General features: G+C 45.5%; 1 protein-coding gene across 2 annotated transcripts in view; it reads right to left on the reverse strand.

Annotated features, from left to right (window-relative positions):
* The window catches only part of SPNS2 (SPNS lysolipid transporter 2, sphingosine-1-phosphate), a 296,234-nt gene that overhangs the window by 87,885 nt on the left and 184,265 nt on the right, over positions 1-24,084 (reverse strand). For both annotated transcript variants that reach the window (XM_078679449.1, XM_078679450.1), the window contains exons 4-5: positions 11,478-11,629; positions 6,375-6,441 (exon numbers count right to left, since the gene is read on the reverse strand). In XM_078679449.1, coding sequence (XP_078535575.1) covers positions 6,375-6,441; positions 11,478-11,629 — 219 coding nt within the window. The remainder of the gene's footprint in view (positions 1-6,374; positions 6,442-11,477; positions 11,630-24,084) is intronic.

The following is a 24,084-nucleotide window of genomic DNA, read 5'->3' on the forward strand; positions in this document are numbered from 1 at the left end:
ACATGGGAGATGGAGTCTGGCGGCTTAGGTGGCATTGTGAGCACCGGGTTCAAATCCCGCTCCAGGCACTCAACTGAAAATCGAATAATTATGGACAAATCACTGAATATTCCCGTTCCTAAAATCGGAAATATGTGAATTGGATATGCTTAATTCAAAGATGCAAATTCTCACTTGAATAAAATACAGCAGACTCGTAGAGAACAGCCGGCTACCCAGCATTCCAAGCATCCTCACAATGATACAGGCAAGGAGGTCAACACAAATTGCTTCCTGTGTCAAGTGTGTGCTTTTCTGATAGGGGCCTGCCAAGGTGCCAGCCCCAGAGTTTCTCTCACAGCACCACACCCACGTTTATCACTTCCTGAGTGTCAGGGTCAGCGATGGGCATATTTTAACTTTTGCTGATGGGCTCTTTCCGTCAGACCTGGAACCCCACTGAACCGCTTCCTTTACAAGGACGGGGAAATGCCTGTGTCAAGGGACTTATCAGTAATCTCTGCTGTGCATCCAGCTACATCCAAAGCTAGTCTCTACTCCCCGCACCCACCCGCGGGAGGGAGGGGATTTGCGGGGAGGGCGTTTCCACTCACTACATTCAACAGTCTAGAGGAGCTGTCTGTCTGGCAGTCCTTGAAGTGAAGAAAGGGATTCACAGCACATGTGTTTGGAAGTGGCAACACCATCTTGTCTGAAGTATCGTAGCCCTACTGAGAAGTGCTGGCAATGATACATTTGAAAAGTGCCAGGTCTGTCTCATTAAACTATGGCAGTCCTGCAGTGAAATGCCCGTATTGGCTCATTAAACTATATTATTCCTGCAATGAAGTGCCAGCACTGTCCCATTAAACTCTAGCAGGCCTGCAGTGAAGTGCCAGCACTGTCTGTTTAAACTATAGCAGGCCTGCCACGTGCAAGTACTGTCTCATTAAACTCTAGCAGGCCTGCAGTGAAGTGCCAGCACTGTCTGTTTAAACTCTAGCAGGCCTGCCACGTGCAAGTACTGTCTCATTAATCTATAGCAGTCCTGCAGTGAACTGCCAACACTGTCTCAGTAAACCATATAATTCCTGCAGTGAAGTGCCAGAGTTGTCTTATTAAACTACAGCATGCCTGAAGTGAAGTGTCAGTACTGTCTCATTAAACTATAGCATTTATGCAGTCAAGTGCCAGCATTGTCTCATTAAACTACAGCAGGCCTGTAGTGACGTGCCATTACTGTCCCATTAAAATAAAGCATTTATACAGTAAAGTCCCAGTACTGTCTCATTAAACTATAGCATTTATGCAGTGAAGTGCCAGTACTGTCTCATTAATCGGTAGTATTATTGCAGTGAAATGTCAGCACTGTCTATTTAAACGATAGCAGTGAAGTGCCAGTAATGTCTGATTAAACCACAGCAGTTCTACAGTGAAGTGGCAGGAATGTCTCATTAAACTATAACAGTCCTGCACTGTAGTGCCAGCATGGTCTCATCAAATCATTGCTATCCTGCAGTGAAGTGCTAGCCCTGTCTCAAATAATACCAGTCCCGGAGTCAAGTGCCAGTAATGTCTCATTAAACTATAGCAGTCCTACAGTAAGTGCCAGGACTGTCACATTATACTATAGCAGTCTTGCAGAGAAGTGCCAGTAATGTCTCATTAAACTATAACAGTCCTGTAGTGAAGTGCGAGCACTGTCTCATGAAAGTAAAGCAGTCCTGCAGTGAAGTGCCAGTGGTGTCTCATTAAACCATAGCAGTCCTGCAGTGAAGGACTAGCGGTGTCTCATTAAACCATAGCAGTCCTGCAGTGAAGTGCCAGCACTATCTCATTAAACCATAGCAGTCCTGCAGTAAAGTGCCAGTGCTGTCTCATTAAACTATAGCAGTCCTGCAGTGAAGTGCCAGTGATGTCTCATTAAACTACAGCAGTCCTGCAGTAAAGTGCCAGTTCTGTCTCATTAAACTACAGCATTCCTGCAGAGAAGTGCCAGTGCTGTCTCATTACACTATAGCAGTCCTGCAGTGAAATGCCAGTACTGCCTCATTAAACTACAGCAGTTCAGCAGAGAAGTGCCAGTGCTGTCTCATTGCACTACAGCAGTCCTGCAGTAAAATGCCAGTGCTGTCTCATTAAACTATAGCAGTCCTGCAGTGAAGTGCCAGTGCTGTCTCATTACACTACAGCAGTACTGCAGTGGAGTGCCAGTGCTGTCTTATTACACTATAGCAGTCCTGCAGTAAAGTGCCAGTGCTCTCATTAAACTACAGCAGTCCTGCAGTGAAATACCAGTGGTGTCTCAATAAGCTATAGCAGTACTCAAGTGTGGTGCACATACAGAGTTAGCCTGCTTAGAAGTATTAATCTGCCCAAAGCATTGCAGTCTTAGTGAAACATGTTGGTTCTGTCCTATTAAAAGTGCAGTGATTTGTCCAATCCTATTATTGAGGAACTGCTACGACAGCGCCTTAAGACCCGCTCTGCATTTCTAGAAATCCCAATAACTGAAGCATTTCTAGAAATCCCAATAACTGAAGCTATCAGTACCTTTTTTGTTGTGCTTAAATGTTATCACTGTACTTGCACGCTTCTTACACTGGAACACTGAGCCATCGCCACACTTTTCAATATACCACTTTTTTATTCATGTTTTAGATTTCACTATAAATACATTTAATGTACTCTGTGAATTTAGATTTTTTTATGAGGTACCCTTGGGACTAAGCAGGGACCTATAAGAGTGAGATAAAGGATTAGGGAGTGTCTGGTAGTGGATTAAAGAGGTGGATTGAAGACTGCTCCGCCTTGGTATTCGGAGCGCTGACATTTAATAGCGCCGGCCGCGGTCGTCTGACCTTAGGTCTGGGCACTAACACTCATTATTTTACAAATATAGCACTACCATTATGGCATATGACTGTCGAACAGGTATTTTAAGGACTCACTGCAGGACAAGCAGCTTTTACCTGTCTGTTGTCTTAGATTTATTTTTAATAATGCCGATTCGCACAGCGGGCTTTCAGTAAAGTCATTCGTTAAGACTGGCCTTCCTGTGACTCTCATTTGCTCGCGTCTTATTTGATGGCTTTCCTTCCGCTTCTTGTGCTTTACCTCCATCCTGATTGAATGGCTTGTAGCCTTTCATTATTTTTTGGTAAGTTTTTTTATAGCACAAAACGTAACCAGAAGACACACTTTACATAAGCACCACTTATATTTCATAATCGGTTTTTTATGCCCTTGCTGAGACTCGGACCTGGTTACCCAGTTCCCATGTCGGAAGCTCTGACCGTTACCCCACATCATCTCCCCTCTTTGCCAATGCTTGTTTTACCCAGCAGTACGCCAGATCAAGCACTGTTTCAATGTACCTTTACTGGCTTTGCCAAGGCTCCCCTCTGGCAAATCCCGGGTCTTTTGAAGCTCCCTATCCAATCAGCGTGCTGAAATATCTGTGTGCGTTCACTTAGCACTAATGGCCGCCAGGCCCCGCCCCCGCCGGGCCTGCACTGGGCTTGCTTCACTTGGTCACACTCCAGCAGAGGTCGCAGGTCCGGCTCAATCTGTTTGCGTCGTTTCCCCTCGGCAGTTTTGGGAGATTTATTTCATTCTCTGCCGCAGAGTAATTACTGAAAGAGAAGGAAACTGCCGTCTCGGGCCCAATAAATGGGCGGAAGCGGGAAGAGGGTGTTTCCCTCAAACAGGAAGTGCGCCATGCAAGATTTCTCGATAGGCACGCGCAGGGTGCCAGTTAGGACCGGGCTTGGGGTTTCCAACGTGCTTTAAATAAATGTCTTTAGTGATATTTGAGATTTCTTTATTGATTGTGAGACGATTTGTCTAGTTGATTTTCTTAAAGTATTTTTAGAGCTATTGAAGCCTGCCATAGCCCCCCCCCCCCCCAAAAAAAAGCCACGTCATCATGACAGGCTGGAGATTGCCACAAATATAAATTCATATCATTAAAACAAATAATCAAAATACTGCAGACTTCAAGCTATGGATGTTTTAAATTAAAGCGAATATAACCATAAATACTCGTCAAATACATTTTTTATAATTTGTTTTTCCAAATTGCCAAACAAATTTTGAAATTAATGTATCAATAAAGAAATAGCTCTGCTTCGGAAGAAATAATTTTTAATAATTCTCAGTACATGATGCAGAAAAAGAGAAGCCAGCTGAGCACAGAAGAAGCCTCTGCTTTGGGGAAATTGTAAGGCCAGTGGCCAGTATCTCTGAAGTGACCAGTAGAAGAGGGGCGGTGTCAGTCACTTTGCCAGGAATGGAAGCCACAAAACCCATTCCCTCTATATTCACTCATCCTTTCTCCTTTCCTGAACACGGTTCCTCATACCTCTTGTTCCTCACTTTGACCTTTGAAATGACCTGTAAGTAGGGTTAGGGTAACCCGGTGTCCCGGATTTGCAGGGACAGTCCCGTTTTCCACCAGCTGTCCCGCCGATTTCGGGAAATTTAGCTCATGTCCCGGTTTTGAAAGAGTTCAACTGAAAACAGTGGCAGGTGCCTTTTATGTTTTCAAAATCAAGGATAGTTACCAGCTTTTACAAGGAAGCAATTTAATTACCAGCCATGCCCTTGGCTTCACAAAATTGCACTTTTTGTTTATGTTCTTACTGCCTTTTCTGTAATTCTCTGCTGAGGAGCGCTGTCATTCAGTGCGCTGGGTTGAAGTAAAATTGTAGTCCTATTTTTGTGAAATGTCCCCGTTTTTGGCTTTAGAATTCTGGTCACCCTACCTGTTGGTGGCATAAAGCTGCACACAAAAGGCCAACAAAATGGCATAATATGGAAGCAAGGCCAGTGCTGGAGACTTCTTGGTATCCAGGGGGTGGCACAGGCCTGTAGGCCTGTAACGGGCATCACTGTGCATGCGCAGTACAACACTCTCCAAGTTTCTGCAGACGGAAGGTTCCATCTTTAAGTTTTGTGAGCTGAAACAGTAGCATAAGTCATGAGTACCTTCTGAGGGCCCTTGACGACCCCACTAAATGGAGTTTTCAGTTTATGCAAATTACTCCATCATTCAAGTGCGTGTTATGTAAATGTATTTTATGAAGATTGATTGCGTAAATCCGGAAACGACTGTATTTGGGGGACGATCAACTAGCAGTACGATGATGTTTCTTGACGTACAGTATCTTTTCCTTACTCCTTCATGCCCCTGGTGTGATTTTGATTCTGGGTGTATCTGTTCCTTGCTGGTGCTCATATAATTAGGGCTCCCGGTTTTACGGTATTTATTTATTGTTTTAACATTTTTATCAATATCTATTTTTTGGCCATTTTATTGGTATTATCCATATTATTTTATGTTTTGAGAATAAATGGAGTCGTAAAATGGTATATTTTCACATTTATTTAACTGATAAACACACGCACTCATACTATGATGCCTTTCGCGTTTTTTTTAGAAAATTAAGAAGCCAAATATAACGAAACACTACAACAGCAGGTAAATATTAGCATTACATACAAATATATGTTAACATATGCTTGTATTTAAGGGAGTCTGACCCCTTGTTAATTCTCAATGGTATCTATCTGCTTAGCAGTTGGTTTGGAATTCATGACAGACAACAAGGAGAGTCACTTACAAGAAGCACAATTTTCAGTATTTTTCCACTTATAAAAATAAATACAGACAGGAAATAGATTGTCTTCTCTCCGTATTTATCTGTAAAAATCAGTAAAAATGGAAAACAGGAAGCCTTCCTTATAATGCAATAATCCTCTCCACCATGTGAGGCTTCCTCATTTCTTGAGCGTCTCTTTTTTAAATCCCTTCTTCCCTCGCCTCTCTCTTGTTAAGTGCTCTTTCCCTGTCCAGATAGCTCTTCCTCATTCCCACCACAGTACAGAAAATCTTCTTACCCACCGACCATAAGTCGGCTTTATTTAGAATACTACACCACGCATGCAGCCACAACTGTTCCTCAGAACAAGTAGGGGGTCTGGGCAAACTGTTTTATATGCAGGTGAAATCTCACGGAATTTGCATACTTTACACTATGATAAATTTGCACTTTCTTTTGATATTATTCGGTTGTGCAACTTCAAGTCATTTTCACCCGCTGGATCCTGATTGAAGCAGAGAATGTCTTTCGTAACCAGTAAAACCAAGGCCGAGAGCCATTGTCTACATCAACTAGTCTCCTGTTGGTATCGCATGTGACTTTTGTATGTGAGGTATGCCCCAGCTGAGTACATTTTGTGCAATATGTATAATTTTACATAATTTGAATTAAAGTGATGCTCCCCGCACCAAAAACAACGCAGTTGCACCTACCCCTCCCAGCTGTCCAGTGATAGGTAACACAACTAGTTTCCTGGTTGAGAAGGAGAGCACATGCCACACAGTTGCTTACCCGTAGCGCCCACTGCCAGTCGCCGGCCACCTGTTTCACCGTGGATCCAGTGATGTACCCCAAGCCGCTGCAAGAAGCACAAAGAGTGAGTGGCTCCCCTCACAGGACATGCTGAAACCCTGCTATGATTTAATAAGGGTTAAATACATCATTGCATTGTTTTGGAGCAATACTTCGAATTTACTCCACATAACAGTCTTCAGAACTGAAACTGGTGGCACTGTTGCCTTGTCAATTGTATTTCTAAATTGGCTTCACGTCCCAACCTCTCTTTAGGGAGCACCTGAGTACCTCCTCATTCAAGGCGTGATTCCCAAAGCATTGGCAAACTAAAATTCAACCTGGATGTGCATAAAAAGATTTGCAAGGGCAAGCCCCCACTCATTATTCCCAGAATCAGAATTGATGCTATTTTACCCTTGCAAAGCGAATTGCAAATATGACAATTCTGTCATTAGGGTTCAGGCAAACAAACTTAGGGAGGGTCTTTGAGCACTACTGGATGGATCTACCTGCAAAGGTAGGTGAGCACTTACCTAGGAAATGCACAGACATTTAGATCTATCAATGGTAACTAGCGGTGTATATTCCTGTATGCTGCAGGGAGGGAATCTCCTCATATTTAATGGGGATGTTGAGTAATGAACAGTCAACCCACCAACATGCCTTGTCCTCAGTGAGGTCTGCTGTAGTGAGAGGCTGGCACACAAACCATCTGCAACAAAGTCAGCTGTGTATGTTGTCTCCTTTGGTTGATAGGGCACTGGGATATTGACACAGGTACAGCATGTTGCATGCATGTTTGGAACTATTTGATGAGCGGATCATGGAAGGTGCTTTGCATAAGGTGAGATGAGGAACCTGGTGTTGCTGCTATATTACTGAAAAAGACAAATATATTTGTTTTTATAAAAAGTTGAGTGCCCAAGCTGGTAAAATTCTGTTTAGCCCTAAGGGTGGAAATCCTGGCACCATTTCTGGAGCCAGTGGTCTGGGTGGTGTGTCTTCATGTGGGGAGGAGATTGAGGGGGTGGGTAGCTGTGTTTATTATCAAGAGGTACTCAAACTGGAGTGGTCCAGGTTTGCTCCCAGGCCTCATGGTTTCCACCCTTGCGCTAGGAACCTGTTGGCCCTGACAAAGGTGCCTAGACGTTCGCAGCCCACCCTGTCTGCAGAGATGTCGCATAAGGGACCTAACATGAAGTCGTGCAGCCAACACACATCGGTTGTTTCTTTCCACTTGATTGGATAAACTCGTTTCCAGTAATTGCAGGAGGAAACAAGTCACAGGCTGGGAATAGACATGTACTGCATTGTGTTTGGGAGTGGAGCTGCCTCCTGCCTTCCAGGCATCCATCGTCCCCGGCGCCCAGACTAGGAAGGGCGAGTCCGGCATGGCCAGGGGTGGACATTGTGCAGTCCTTCAGCTAGTCTTAGAATCCATTCTCTCAGTGTATCCCTGCCGCTAAATTGTCTATTATATAAAGTATTAGAGGGCCTTTGGGTCGACCCCTTCAACCACTGCTTGAAAGAAGTGTCATGCACATTTTGGATCAGCAGAAAGACTCCCCGTTAACTATTGGCTTTCAGGTGGGTTCGTCCGCCTGCCTACAGACTGTTTACCATTGAAGTGCATCTTTGGTGAAGTGAAGCATCCATGTTTGGCAATGGGGGTGCATAGGTGCTCATAACAGTGTGTGCACACTTGTGCTCACATTTCACCAAAGGTGATTTTGTGCCTCAGTGGGATTGTAGGCTTAAATGTAAGTTTGCACCTGAATGGGATTTGTGGGCCAAAAGGTCTTTTCAAGAGTGATTTTTACACAGTAGGTGGAAATTTACTTCTAAATGTGATGAATCACCTAAACGACATTTTGTGCCTCAATCTGATTTTTCTTCCTACAAGTGTTTCCATTACTGGAGATGTTGGATGAATGTTGATTTTGCACCTTTTTTCCCCCTTTGTAGCTAAATGTAATTTGGTCTTAAAAGTGACACCACTTTCCTGCTGACTTTGCACCATGGGTGATTTCGCACCTAGGGGTCGATTAGGACGGCGGTGAATCCGCATCCTCCGGGCTGGTGGAAGCCACCGCCGGCCCGGAGGATGCGGATTCACCGCCGCGGTCCCTGACAACACCACCCGCCAGATTAGGATGGCGGTGGGATCAGCGGCGGACGGCAGGTCCGTCCGCCGCTGATCCGCGGGGTGTAGACCGCTATTTGGTGGCGGTGTCTTCAAGACACCGCCAGCCAAATTAGGAAGCGCGTCAAAACATGCTTTTCCGCGGCGGTTTTTCCGCTGTGGAAAAGCATGTGGACTTTTGCTTCTGGGGGGCCCTTGCCGGCCCCCAGGGTGAAGGGTGGGGTGGGGGTGCACATGGGGGGTACCTATGGTACTCCCCTGCATTTGCATGCGCAAAGCGGCAGTCACCGCGCGGTTCCTGCCGCTTTGTGCATGCAAATGCAATGCATGCATTTTTAACATTGCGGCGGGTGCTGTTTGAAGCAGCACCCGCCGCAATGTTAATGATACAGGATGTGACCGCCAGGGTGGCGGTCACATCCTAGTTGGCATGGAGGGAACACCGCTGCCCTTGCGGATGGTCCCTCCACCTCGGGGGTGGCGTCCGTCCGCCATCCTAATCGACCACCTAATTGGCTTGTGCACTTACATGTGATTTTGCAGCTCAATGTATTTTTGCACCTAAACGTGTTCTTGTAACAGTACCAGTGACAGAAATAACACGCTGATAGAAAAACATGAAATCGTCGGCGCAGCATACTACAAATATGAAAACATTTCGTCATGATGCAATTAACCTGATTGGCTGATGGCCAATCTTTTGAACAACGCGGGATTTGATCCAACAAACTAGAAAGCAATACACCTGAGCCAGAACTGGTTGGACCTGTTGCTGCCGTTTCGGATCATATCAAAGACTTACTCAGGATCTCATCATGGCATAAAGTCAAGATGAATTTAGAGGTAACCACATCACACCTGCATCCTAATTGAAGTGGGTTCCCTACCTGATAAAACGTACTTGTCATTGCTAAATGATTGCTTAGATCTTGAGGCAGAAGGTGGGGAGAGAAGAGATGACGCACATTGGCTCTAGAACCATGACAGCTCAGGCTGCGTTACTGCGCTTGGAAAGGTGGACTGAATGTTGACCATGTCAACTTGACTCAGAGTTCGGGTTAAGAACTAGATCTCTGCTGACCCAGATAGGTGGCGTCTTCCAGACCTGGATCATTGTGTGTTGCATCTTGATCAGAGGCTGGTGTCATCTCACCCAGTGACACAAATGGGGGATGGCTCACCCAGGCCAGGGTAGAAGGCCTCCATGTTTGTGTTAGTATTTGTGATGGCTACTAGATGATGAATAAGACTTTACACTATACCTGATGGAAGAAAATCATTGTTTCTCAAAATACTTTTCTGTGTTTTCCTGCTTGCTTGGCCATCACACCTATTCATGGGTAGAATACATTGTCACCATCCAGCTGACAGTGTAAAGGTATCTTCTTGGCAACAGGTGTTGTGGTTATATTACAAGAACGTTGTGCTTAATAATGCATGTTTAGAGCTGTGTGATATTCAAATATTTATCATCCCAGTATCACTCAAACCTGGGGAAACAGGTGCAGCATCAGTAATCTCTTTAATGGAAACAACAGACACTCCTTGTACCAGAACAATACTTTTTTGTGTTATCTGATGCCCGCCATTATACGATCCCTACGGTCATAATGTGATTATTTCATGTGCCACTGAGTTTCATTGAAGAAATACCAGGCACTGTATCTTTCAATACCCCTCTATCTAGCACAGTAGCTGCATTCTGTCATTACAGGCCTTTCCTTCTGTAAGGGAAAATTACAAATACAGTAGGTCTACAGAGTGCCGTAAGTTATTTAAAAAGGCAAATTAGTGCACAGTTCTTTCATGCCTTTGATATCTCATGTCGGCCACTAATCCCGACTTGCATTCGCCTGCGTGTAAAGTGCCATTAATATTTTAACGGGATCAGTATAGTTTGCACTAAATCCAATTTCTTCCTACATTTTGTTTGACTTCCATGAATAAATCCTTCAGAACTCGGCTCAACTTCAGCCTGTCAGCTGTGCTGATATGAAAGATCATTTAATTGGCATGCGTCAACGTATAGAGTACGAAGCGAGGGCCTCGTGGTGGTGGCCTCTGGTGGGTGGCCTCTCCGGTTCACAAAGATGGAGCAGAAGGGAGGCGTGGAGTAAATTAGGACATCAGAGAGCAGGATCCCCTCCTCAGAATCAATTAAAGTATCTTTAAAGTGGGACAGCCTTCCCTTCCCCTAGGGATATTGCACCATAATTGATGTCTCCGCCCACCTCTGGCAGATTCTACAAAGTTATCCGCTTATAGAATCTAAGACAGATTGTGTCAGCACTATAGCGAGGCGCGTGTGAATAAAATCAGGGGTAAAGCTTGGCGTTGCAGGTTTGGTGTGGTTTCTGATTTTTCTCACTTTCAACTAGAGTTGTTTCCTTTGATCTGTCTCTAGTCTTTTAAAAATTGTGGTACCCTTTTGTACAAATGTTTGCAAGCATTCATCTACGTCACTATGCAATCTCCTGTTTTGTTGCAATAGACTATACTCAAGCCTTCATGGGCAACATCTAGAGTTTAGAGGGAACTAAACTACCTCAATTTCCAGTAAGAAACTAACTATGGACTAGAATCCACCAGCTGCATTTCTTGCTCTGATAGGGATATTATTGTGGAGGAAATTCAGCTGCTGAATTCTACTCCATATTTAGTTTTACCTCCGAAAAATCTGTGATTTTCAATTCCCTCCAAACTCTACAGAAGGTTCTATGCTTTCAAAAAATAGTACATTTTTTCAGAAAATGTAAGCATGATGTTTTTTACTTGAATCTGGCAATAAAGTCTTCAAATACAGGTATAGACAGGCCTGCAACTCCTGAAGCATTGAATTGTTGGCAATAGGAGTCAACCCCGGATATGAGCACATGACACACAGGTGGAGATTTAGCGGGAAGGACTTGTGTAGGTACAAAGGGACTCTACGTTCTTACAATATGTGGACACAGTACCTTCCAAGCGGGATTGCGAAGTAGAAGACAGACAGCATGAGAGTCCTTGTGTTCTTGGTGAACAGGTCTCCGATGATGGTGGGAGCGATGGTGGAGTAACTCGCTTCGCCGATGCCGACTAGGCCGCGCGAGAGGACGAGGAGCCAGAAGTACTGTAGGAGGGAGCAAGAAAAACACCGGTCACAAAAGGGTCTTTCCTTTGTAAGACATGGGACTGTCAACAACACTAACAATTCCTTCAAATGATGATCACAACCAAGAAAGTAAACTTCATTGTACTAAAACGTTTCTAAATTAAATCATATACATGGCAGAAATACATCTAACAGGTTGTAAAACTCCACAATGCGGTCAGGAATGAAGGGGAAGGGGATTATGTTTGTCCTCTTACTATAGACTCCAGAGTAGAAATCATAAATCTTATTTTGAATAACAAGAGGAGTCTTACTCAGAAACCCCCACCAAACTCTCAGCCAGGGGAATGTGCTCGGATTGCTACACATTTATTTGGTTTCAATGATTTGGAGTAAAATGGTTGTCCCGCATTACTCAAATGGAATGGTAGTGCATTGTGTGACAGAAAATGGTGGAAGAGCCCAAATCAGGTGTAATTTTCAACATCACTATTGGGGTATCATATTTACGGGGGATTGCTCATCAAGAGCTGGATTAAGGGAGGTCTATAGTGACCACTTCATTCAAGGCCACTTCAGACCCTTTCTCCAGTACTGAACTTTTTCCAATAACTCATTGTTTACGGGGGTGTTAGCATAAGTCGTTAAATGACTGATGCTTTCAGGTCTAGCTAGTGCTATATCAAACTCAAAATAATAATATTATAAGATAATGAAAAACAAGACTACAACACCCATAATGCATCAGGTTATGACACAAAAAACTGAATTGGAAACAGCGTCCTTAATGATCTGGAGGGAGGTGATCACTCTAGGAAGGATTCATCATAATGGTCCCAGCAATGCAGGTGGCCCTGCGACCAGGGCAGGCAGGCAGACAGATGGTGGTGGGGGTGTAGGCGTGCATTTACTAACATTACTCCTCTCCTAGTTTAACAATACTTAACTGCCTTTCACCCTAAACCTACATTGAGGATCTTTCAAGGTATCTTATTTTGAGCACAAAAATTGACCTCATCGAAATTCTCTTGCAGCAAAGTACGCAATATATAAAACATCGAAAAGAGATCACGATTTAGGAATTAATGCAAGAATGGGATTACTAATTTTTTGGGAATAATTTCTGAAGCTTTAAAATAAGGTGTTTTTTTTCTGTGCTTTCAATTAGGTGAAATGTTCATTACCTTCTATGCTAAGACAGGCGCGCGAGGATAATATATCATCGTACCTGGAACGTACTCTCTTTCACTCATTTCATGTTCCCTCTCCCGCCTCCTAATTCAAGTGAACCAATTGGTTTCCATTCATAGAGGACACATGAAAATGTATCATAACCCTCGTTTCTTCTCAAAAATATATAATCACACACACACAGAGACTACTAACATTGTTGACATTCTAACTATAAAAAATGTGTGAATTCAAAGGCTCATTGAACCAGAGCAAATGCAAACTACTAAGCTGGTCACCCCAGTAGTCTCTCTTGTTTTAAGTTGAGGCTCGCTTCCCCTTTGGCTCGCTTGCGATCTACAACAAGCCACGCCTTTATCGCGCCACTGTGAGCTTCTGTTTAAAAAATAACTTGAAACAGATGATTTCATACCTTTAGAGGTGCCGTACTTTTGTGTCCCCCCCTACCGTGAAGTATTCTCATGACCGATACTCCTGTAACGGGCACCCATGACCATAGGATAAATGAATGAGCTCATACCTCCTGCTTTGCCCCAGGCTAAGTCTCCTTTCTCCCCTTAGTTCTGGTGGTGAAACCCACACTGGAAGCCGAGCCCACAGAGAGACAGACCTCATTGTCAGGGTTTCGAACCAAGGCCAAGGCCTTTGTCCTCATACAGCTTCAATGAGAAACGGAGATCAACGTAGGTTTCCAGGTGAGCGGATCCCTTTGTTGGGCGCGTTTTCTGCATCCGATGAATAATATCCCCGTATAATGGTGTCTCCAGGGCATGGGAGTTCCGCACACTACACCCAACACTTTTCATGTGTTCATTGATAGTCATGATGGGAAATTGATTTCTGTCTCTTCTCAGATCACCGCAAGGTGAGTCCATTTTCCTTTTCCCTATCCCTGTCCACGTTTGACTTTAGACTCTCATGGTGTTGGGTCAGTCGAAGACTAGATCGGTGCAAACCGGCTCCGATGTAAGAAGACCCCGGTGCTAATTGTGGAATGCGAATCATACTCTCTTATCGCTCTCACCCTGGGGTGTACAGAAGCCGGATTATCATTCTGAGATGTCCCCGGATGGCTTAGTTCTGCTTCTCTTTTCCTTGAAGAAACGAACATCTGTCATCCCTCGGGAGGTCGGATTTGGTGAGGAATTTTCAAGCACAGAATTTCTGCTAAATTTAGTCGCAGACAGTAATTGGGCAGAAGTGATAGCTGCTGTCAGGCTCCTGCTGGGTTTGCTTCTTTTCATGTAGGGTTCCCGGAGGCTCTGACTATTACATAAAGCCCTAACCACGGGAAGCCACGAGCGACGCATTCTGCTTCTACCATGACCACGTGACTCCCGAAGACCATTCCATGTGATGCCCCAGAACCTCACACTGCCCACTCCCACCATAACCACGTTGGTGCCAAAACAACACTTTATTCTCACAGTAACCACGTCATCCACAGGACCACACAGTCATCTACCAACAAGACCATGTGATACCTCAAATGTCCAACCTGCCCTCTCCCAAAAAAACTCATAATACTCCATAATCACACAGCCTAACCTCACACTTCCTCCTTACACTTTACCACAAGAGCTCACTTTTCTCTTCCACCGTGACTGTGATAACCCAAACCCTGACCCACACCTTCTCTATCATAGTTATGTGCTCCCAAGACCACACATCTGACACAACCAAGCCCACGCTTCTCTCTTCCGCACACCATATGAGGCCTGCGAGAACACTTTCTCTATTCACTGACCACTCCATCCCCTAGACCACGCTTCCCTCTCCCACCAGGAACATGTGGCACTTCAAGACAGCACTTTCTCCTACCATTAAAGCCACATGATACCAAAGAGCACCTTCTCTCCCTCCACTGCCACTACATGATCCCGAAGAGCACACGCCTCTCTTCGACTGTGAGAGTGATCACACTTGCATTGCTATCCGTCTCAAAGCACTATAATAATCTGATGCTTAAAATCTGAGTTTCTCCTTCCACCAAGCCACGATACCCAAGATCATCTTGCACCAAACCACCTACCCTCAGGATCAGGACTGCATGTTGTCTCTCTTTGATAACCAACTGGTCCCAAAACGCACACTCTTCTCCCTTGTAGCCAAGTGATGCTCAAGACCTGACCTACTTTCACTTCTATACCACAATCACCCAGGCCACTCAGCTTACACCATAGTCACATGATATCATAAGCGCCCAGCATGACTCAAATAACATAGTTTAAGTTTGTGCTCCTAAATCATTTGCAGCAGGCAATATTTCTTAAAGTAGAGGTCATTGATGGCTGACTTAGATATGGAAGCACCTACAATGAAGGCTGAAGGCGCGTGTAGGGTGTAGGCCATGGGTTGTAGTTCATAGGCGGTGCATTGACTTGTTACTGTGTCATATGCCTGTCCTCAAAGTTCTGGTATTGTTGCTCTTGCAGTCCTCCTCAACAATATATGGGTGAACCTTGAGAGGATGCAAGAGGGGGCAGGACCTTGTTTACGGTGGCATGGATGTACCGGGGGCGCGAGGGACGGGCACATTCAATTTTGAAAGGGCACACAAATCAAAGTACCCCATTTACTCTTTCACCTTAAAAGCCAGCGAGTTTCAATCTTTTAAAACAGATAATTGGTTAATGCGTACATAGTTCATCAGTTTAATGTTCCTGCTGCAGAGAACTCGCAGAACGAATACTCGCAGATTTCAATCCCGAGGGGCCCATTCAACCTTTCATCGAGTGGAATGTGTGATAAACAACAGCTGATGACCCACCCAGTCCCAGCACGTCCTGCTTACTGCAATATGTAGGGCCTAGGGTTATTCTCTTACTTCACCCTGGCACTGAGACAAGTCTGTAGTTTCTAAGTTATTCAGACACTGCAGTCTAGTTTTTTAGGTCTCGCCTGTCGATGCGCATGCGCATCGAGCAAGCGAGACTATAGGGGCTCATCGACTCTTTATCTAACTTGCAAGGAATCGTGGCGATTCCTTGCAGTGCCCGTGACTTTTAAGCTCAATGCGCATGTGCATTGAGCTTAAAAGCGCGTGCACAGCCGCCCGCATTCCTCCGACACCTTTGAAGTGAAGCTTAGCTTCACTTCAAAGGCCCGGCTTCTTCACACCCACATGCCGCTCTGCCCCGCTCCGCCCCCTCCCCTGAGTCATCCTGCCTGCCCCTTCCCGCCGTGTCGCATTTCTCCTCCCCCCTCCCCTCTCTTCCCTCCGTCTTGTTTATTTTACCCGCTCTGGCCCCTCGCATTTCTCCTCTCCCCTCCCCTCTCTTCCCTCCGTCTTGTTTCGCATGTACCCCCTCCTTTATCCCAATCCCTCTCAGCAGTTTCCCTTTTAGCAGCTCTCGTCTTTACTCGCACCCGCCTCCCACACCGCGGACGCTTCCATCTCGCGTGCACCTACTCCCTTCTTCCATTTCCTTTTAGGAGTTTTATTTCCACCAGCTCCCCTGTCTTTACTTGCACCCGCCTCCCACACAGCGGACGCTACCATCTCGCATGCACCTACTCCCTTCTTCCATTTCATTTTAGCAGTTTTATTTCCACCAGCTGCCCTGTCTTTACTTGCACCCGCCTCCCACACAGCGGACGCTTCCACCCGCCCACTGCCCCTGCGTCCATCCAGACAGAGGCCATTTACACCCGCTGCCACCGTTTTAGCACTGTCAAAGTTTAAATATTTTAAAGTCTTAAAATTATAAAGTCTTAAAATAAACATTTATTTAAAGACGCATTTTAGACGAGAGCGTGTGAGTGTATATGTGCGTGAGCATGCCTCAGTGCCTTTAGTTGCACCCACCTCCCACACATCTGACGCTTCCACCCGCCCACTGCCCCGTTTACTTTGTGTACTCCCCCACAGAGGACATGCCCACCCACTGCCACCGTCTTAGCAATGTAAAAGTTTGCATTTATTAAAGGGCTAAAATAAATTTTTAATTAAAGTCGCATGACAGACAAGAGAGTGTTTGTATATATGTGCGGGAGCATGTGTCCATGCCTTTATTTGAACCCGCCTCCCACACAGCGTACGCTTCACATGCCCACTAACCACGTTTAGTATGTGTACTCCCACACAGAGGGCATTCCCACATGCTGCCACCGTATTAGCACTTTAAAATGTTGCATTTTTTGAAGGATTAAAATAAATGTTTCATTAAAGTCGCTTCACAGACAAGAGCGTGTGCGTGTATATGTGCGGGAGCATGCCTCCATGCATGTGTGTTTGAGTGTGAATATGTGTAGGTATGTAGGAGTGCCTGCATATGTGTGCTTGTTTATGTGTGTGTAAATTGCTAATGCCCTATATGTTTGTGCATGCTTTTTTTGTGTGTATATTTATGTGCGTGTGTAAGTTTGTATGTGCTGGTCGCTGCATGCATGTGTAGTTGCATACATCAGTGTATACGGCTGCAAGTGGATGGGTTTCCAAAGGTGTGCCTGGTCTGTGTTTGCACGTTTTTTTTTCATCTGTGCTTGCGCGTTTGTATGTCTCTGTGCATCGGTGAATTTAGAAGTTTTATTTAATTGCAATTAAGTCTCTGGGGTGGATGAAATTTTTTTTTTTTTTACTAAAACCGAGAGGTGTGACAATAACTAACGGCGCATAATGAAGAACCCAATGCAGGGAAATCTCTACAAGCTTTAAAAGTTTACACTAAATTAATACATCTAATTATTTTGCTACGTATTTTGAGACAAATATAACATCTATCCCTTCTTACATGCAAACCACCAACATTTCACTTGGTAGCGAAACAAACGTACCGAAACAAACGTACAAGATTGAAGGGATTCAACCTATAACCTGTAAAGATCGCTTTTCAGGATACAGCCTGGAATTATTTCGCACTACTCCTTTACATTTGTGTACAAGTACACAAGGGAAGCACAGTTCATTTTCATACATGCCCAATTATATTACATGTGGTTTGAAAACTCAACAGGGCTTAGTATGCTTGTTCCACAATATATAGAGCGCGTGCATTAAGGAATTCTGTTTGCGAGGTGCAAGGTAATTTTCAAAAAACAAGCGCTTTTATTACATTAAGTATTTACTGAAGGGAAAAACATTTGCGTGGTTGTGCATTTTGTTACAGAAATACCGGTTCTACACTCTGTTGGTACACATCTGTGTCGTTTTTTTTCATTTTCTCTGCTACAATTATTAATTAGCAAGTGTTACTTTGGAACCGACAACTGGCGCCACTGGGGACAAGGCAGACAGAGCCATTCTTATGGGGGTACCCCCTCCCTTCTCCCTTAGCAGCATGTGCATCCGCCTTCTCCAGCTCTTCTGCTTGAAACAGACAACAGGCGCCAGTGGGCAACAACATAGACAGAGGCATCCTGCTTGACGATGGGTTTGTCAATTACGTGTTAACACTAAACCGACCCGAGGAGCCAGGAGAGCACAAGCTCTCTCTCTACACATCGCTCTCTCTAACTCTCTCTCCACACACCTCTCTCTCTCTTTCTCTACACACCTCTCTCTCTCTATATGCATCTCTCTCTCTCTATATGCATATCTTTCTCTCTCTACACACCTCGCGTACTCTTACTATCTCTCTCTCTCTCTACACACCTCTCTCGCACTCTCTCTCTCTACACAACTTTTATTTAAGTATTATTATTATTATTTTAAAAAAAGCCATTGTTATTTGTAATATCAATATATCCAAGTCTCACATAAATACAACACATATTGCATTACAAATACTATAGGTGTCACATTTGCTATTGGCATTGTGAATGACAAAGCTATTAATTTTGCTATTATTTTTATAATTGTATGGCTAGTGTTGACTAGACTTTGAAGCGCTAGAAGGCCTGCTTTGCACTACTTGGGAACCCAAGGCTCGAGTAACCAGACTTTTGTTGTTTTTCTTCCCGGGGATTGGGTTGCAGCGTGTGAGGTGGGACGCCAAAGAATGAGGAGCTTTCTCGTGTTCAACCACTCCGCTCTGCGAGTTTTAACTGCATCAGTGACTGGAGAAGCCTCGCCCGCGGTCTGAGTCAAAATAAACATCGCCCTTTCACTTTCCTATATTATATTTTGTTAAAAAAGCGTCCATACACGGTTTGCAAACTTCTCACAATTTCCGGTCTCCTTCCCATGCCCCAAATAAAACACAGGGAAACTGTGCTGTTCGTCATTGCAGAACGTTTTATCAACAATAAGTTTTTATATGTATCCAACCAGAGACATTTTGGTATGTTGCATCTTTGATCAAGTCCATATGGAGCAATCGTCCTGGCAAGACTGACATCCCAGAGACCAGGGACCCAGGTCAGCTGTGAAACAGCATCCCCCACTCTGCCTCATTCCGCCTCACTCCACCTCACTGTTCCTTACGGTGCCTCATTCCACCTTATTGTGCCCCAGGCTCTGTACATGGGCTCAGCTGTGTAACAGCATTACCCATTCTGCCGCAGTGCCACATCATTATTTGCAACATAATTACACTGCACTCCATGCAACTTACACTCCAAATACCACTCAGTGCCACATAATTACAAGCCACATAATTACACTGCGCTCAATGCAACATAAATACACTCCACATAATACCACTCAGTACCACATAACTACACCATATAATTACACTCTCCTCAATGCAACATACACTCCACACAATACCACTCAGTGCCACATCATTATTTACAACATAATTACACTGCACTCAATGCAACATACACTCCAAATACCACTCAGTGCTGATCTGCTGCTCTCTTCCATCCCACCTCCTCTTTAACTCCCTGTTCTCTTCTCCTGTGCTGATCTGCTGCTCTCTTTCACCCTGCATCCTTCTTTAACTCCCTGTTCTTTTCTCCCGAGCTGATCTGCTGATCTGCTGCTCTCTTTTACCCCGCCCCTTTTTCAAATCCCTGTTCTCTTCTCCTGTGGTGATCTGCTGTTATCTTCCACCCGCCTCCTTCTTTAACTCCCTGTTCTATTCTCCTGTGCTGATCTGCTGCTCTCTTCCACCCCACCGCCTTCTTTAACTCCCTTTTCTCTTCCCCTGTGCTGATCTGCTGCTCTCTTCCACCTGCCTCCTTCTTTAACTCCCAGTTCTCTTCTCCTGGGCCGATCTGCTGTTCTCTTCCACCCGCATCCTTATTTAACTCCCTGTTCTCTTGTCCTGTGCTGATCTGCTGCTCTCTTCCACCCTGCATCCATCTTTAACTCCCTGTTCTTTTCTCCCGGGGCTGATCTGCTGCTCTCTTCCACCCCGCCCCCTTCTCCAACTCCCTGTTCTTTTCTTCTGTGCAGATCTGCTGCTCTCTTCCACATGTATCCTTCTCCTCCCGCACACACACATACATACAACCACGCACACACACACATACAACCACGCACACACACACATAACCACACAAACACACACAACCACACCACGCACACAACCACACAAAAAAAACAACCACACAAAAAACCAACCACACACACAACCGCACACCGCACACACACAACCGCACACAACCACACACACACACACACACACACACCACACACCACACACATCAATCTGTCGCCCTCACTCTATCTATCTATATGTCGCACTCACTCTATCGATCGCACTCACTCTATCTATTGCCCACACTCTATCGCCCTCACTCTGTATCTATTTATCAATATATCGATCTATTTGCCTCACTCTATCTATCGCCCTCACTCTAGTTATCTATCTCTCTCTCTATATCTATCTATATATTTCTATCTATCTATCTATCTATCTCTATCTCTCTATCTATCACCCTCACTCTATCTATTTATCTATCTATCTATTGCCCTCACTCTATCTATCGCACCACCACAGCATCACTCAGGGAAATGCAATAGGTCTCGCAGCATTAGAGTTTGTGCTTTTAGAATTGTTTATGGGTTTTTTTTTAAATCTTTAGCATTTTTGTTTCCTGTAGGCAATGCTAAAGAATTACAAAGAAAAAAAAGCCATAAACAAATCTAAAAGCTCTAACTCAAATGCTCCGAGACCTATTGCACTGTGTGAGGGTGAGGGGTTGAGGGTGAATGCAATAGGTCTCGCAGTAGGAAAGTTTGACCTATTGGTATTGTAAATGACACATTTTGTATTTATGTGGCATTGCCTACAGGAAACAAAAATGCTAAAGATTTAAAAAAAAAACCCATAAACAATTCTAAAAGCACAAACTCTAATGCTGCGAGACCTATTGCATTTCCAATGCTTGTTACTTCTACAACCTCTGTGATCTAGAATTTTAGTCCAATTCGTGCAGTTCATCTGGTCCACAGCTGGGGCTCACAGGGCCCCTGCTGCTGAAAGAATACCCAGGGTCACCCTGGTCGCATGACGTCATCTAACACCTTTCATTCGATTGGCCTGTTCCAGGTCCACTCAATATTTTGCCGCGGACGCCATGTTGGCAGTGGCTGGCGTGGGGTGGTGGGGCCCTTCGGACTCCCACAGCCTGGTGTCGGCCAGTCTGGCGCACATTGACCCCTGTTTGGCCCGGGGCCCCAGCAGGCCCGCTGGCGGCGCTATGGCAGGTCCCGGCGCACATGGCACCGTGATCTGAGACAAGCCAAACACCTCGCCCAGGCCTGCGTCTCCTCCGCCGGGGCTGCCGTCTCTCACGGGCTGCCAGACGGGGAAATTAAGAGGGGAAGTGAGCAGCCCTGCTCGCCAGGATCCCAGGCCGGGGAACAGCTAGATAAACAGGGCGGCCCGGGCAGGAGCTCTCGAGCTCCGCGGCCCTCTCTGCGCTCTCAAGGCGTTCTCGCTCAGGTGTGGTTTCGTGCCAGGAAATTGCTCTGATCTGCCCTCGAAAATTATTATTTACATTGCACTGCTTCCCCCAAGTGACCTCTGAGTGCACGCGGAGAAAAGGGCGCCTTTGTCTGCTACGTCTGAGAGTTGTACAATTATAGATTTTTAGAATAACATTGTAGTAAAAACCCCGTTGCAATAACACTGAGGGCTGCTGCTGTGCTGCTCGGGGCAGTACATTCGGAGGCAGGATTTGTGAATTCAAGGCCTTAGGCCTCACGCAACACCTGCCGGCTTTGGAACCCACACTCCCCCCTCCCTCTGGCCCCTGTAAATACACGAGTAAGAGAGGTTTGCGTGCAAGCCACGCTGGCGTGACGCTGAGTACACTGCAAACTGTACTTATGTAGCTCAGTGGGTTAAGCACTTGCATAGGGATATGTGTAACCGCTATGTCATAGCTTTGAAATCTAGCAGGGCCACCTCAGCATGTCATCATTCCGAGGGTACAAAAACGAGCACCTTTGAGGGGCGTAGTGGAAACTCTTTTAAAACAGTAATTCAGTGTTTAAAGTGTGCTACGGATATTGTCAGTGATTTTATGAGTGAGCTGCTACACACAGGGCCGGCTTAGCGCTGGTGACGCCCGGTGCCACAATAGCTTTTGGCGCCCCCAACTTCCGCCTCGGAATCCGACTACCACTGGGCAAAGGTGCCCCATTATCTCTCCATAGCCCCTCTCACATACATTTAATTCATTTTAACGCGCTGGCGAAGGCTGGCTTTACTAATAAGAAGCTACATCTACCCAAAGAAACCCTTTTTTAGCAACATTAGGAATCGATAACGAGAGGGGACAGGGGGGGGTCAGAACGTTGAACTATTTTATGCAGTTTGCGCTCAACTTTTTGATGACAGTTTGTAACAGTCACTGTTCTATAATAGTGATGTATCTTACGTATTGCAATACCAAAAGGATCTCTGTGACAAAAGCAGTATACCACTCAGCTAGCCGTGCAAAATACAGCTTTGTGTTCTGCACAGTATGTGTTTGCAGCAGGCATATTAACCCTCTGCGCTACTTTATGCCACTAGATAAAACACCAATCTCTCGCTCTAACAGGAACATTGACCACAAGAGTTATCTTGACGTTTCTATTGCTGCCTGAAAGCTGGATGCACAAGGAACTCAGCAGAAGGTGTTTTGAAATTGTAAGTTATTGCTAAGCACAACACCCCCTCACCAGGTCAGCGCCCAGTGCAGCCGCACCAGTCGCACTGCCCTAAAGGTGTTTTGAAATTGTAAGTTATTGCTAAGCACAGCGCCCCCTCACCAGGTCAGCGCCCAGTGCGGCCGCACCAGTCGCATCGCCCTAGAGCTGACCCTGACTACACATCATAGCTCACTGTTACAGAAGTTGCTGTTTCTGTGTGCTATACTGCATAATCTAAGGCAGGTAGTGTGGAACACAAATAGACCCTTTCACCAGGGACATGAACTTTGTGTTAGGCTGTGGCAGGTAAATTGTTTGTTATCTTGGGTTACAAGTTTGCTCTGAGCAAGCAAACGTATTTAGGACCAACGAATGAATATTCAGAGAGCATAATTGCAGACGTGTTTGTTATGCAATCTGTTGGCAGGGATCATGCTATGAATCTATTTATGCAACACAGAGAGAGGAACAGTGAAAAGGCGTTAAGTGGTGGAGGCAAAATAGCATTCGCCACTGCAGCGCTCCCCATTCACCAGGAAGAAGGCCGTTATTGCATTGGCTAGTATTTAGCCCCGCGTACAGCTAGCGCCTTGAGCCCTTATCTCCAATTATGGAGGCACCGGCTTTGTGGAGAGGTCTGCACAGCTCCTCCCGCCTCACCAGCAGCCTGACGAGCAATCCTTCCGCGGGCTTGGCTTCTTGGACCAGCCGTCAGCCATTAGCACAACATCCTGGAGTTCGGATCATTGTAGTAGAAATGAAAAAATCCTCGTACATGCGGCATTGTCACAACTGGCCGGACCAGTTACAGCCTGTCATTTGGCACTACAAGCGCTTAGAAACAAGGACTGTGCTTATGAACGCTGTGTAAAGCACAATGGGGCAGATTTGCAATAAGTAGCGCATCCCTGCATATCAGCAGGGATGCGCCACTTATTGTGCGCCATGCCTCCGCCACCATTGATGCGCCGTATTTACAATGCGGCGCACCATGGGGCAAAAACAGCACAGATGCGTGACGCATCTGTGTCGTACAGGTGGTGCATTGCCGGCGTTGCGTCGCAATGCCGACGCAGCTCCAGCAATGCTCTGGGGGGCCCTATCTTGTTAATGCTGCGTCAATCCTTATCCCTGCTTCAAGCAGGTGCAGGGTTTTAACGCAGCATTGGCCCCAAAGTGACTGAGTGAAATCTTGTAGATTTCACTCAGCCACTTTTAGGAGGCGTTCCTGCGCCGGAATGCCCCCACCCTCTGCGCCGAAACGCCTCCTTCTGGCGCAGGGCTTTACAACGTGACGCATCTCCCAGAT

The sequence above is a fragment of the Lissotriton helveticus genome, chromosome 3_1 (genome assembly GCF_964261635.1).
Source record: "Lissotriton helveticus chromosome 3_1, aLisHel1.1, whole genome shotgun sequence".
Classification (NCBI taxonomy): Eukaryota; Metazoa; Chordata; class Amphibia; order Caudata; family Salamandridae; genus Lissotriton; species Lissotriton helveticus.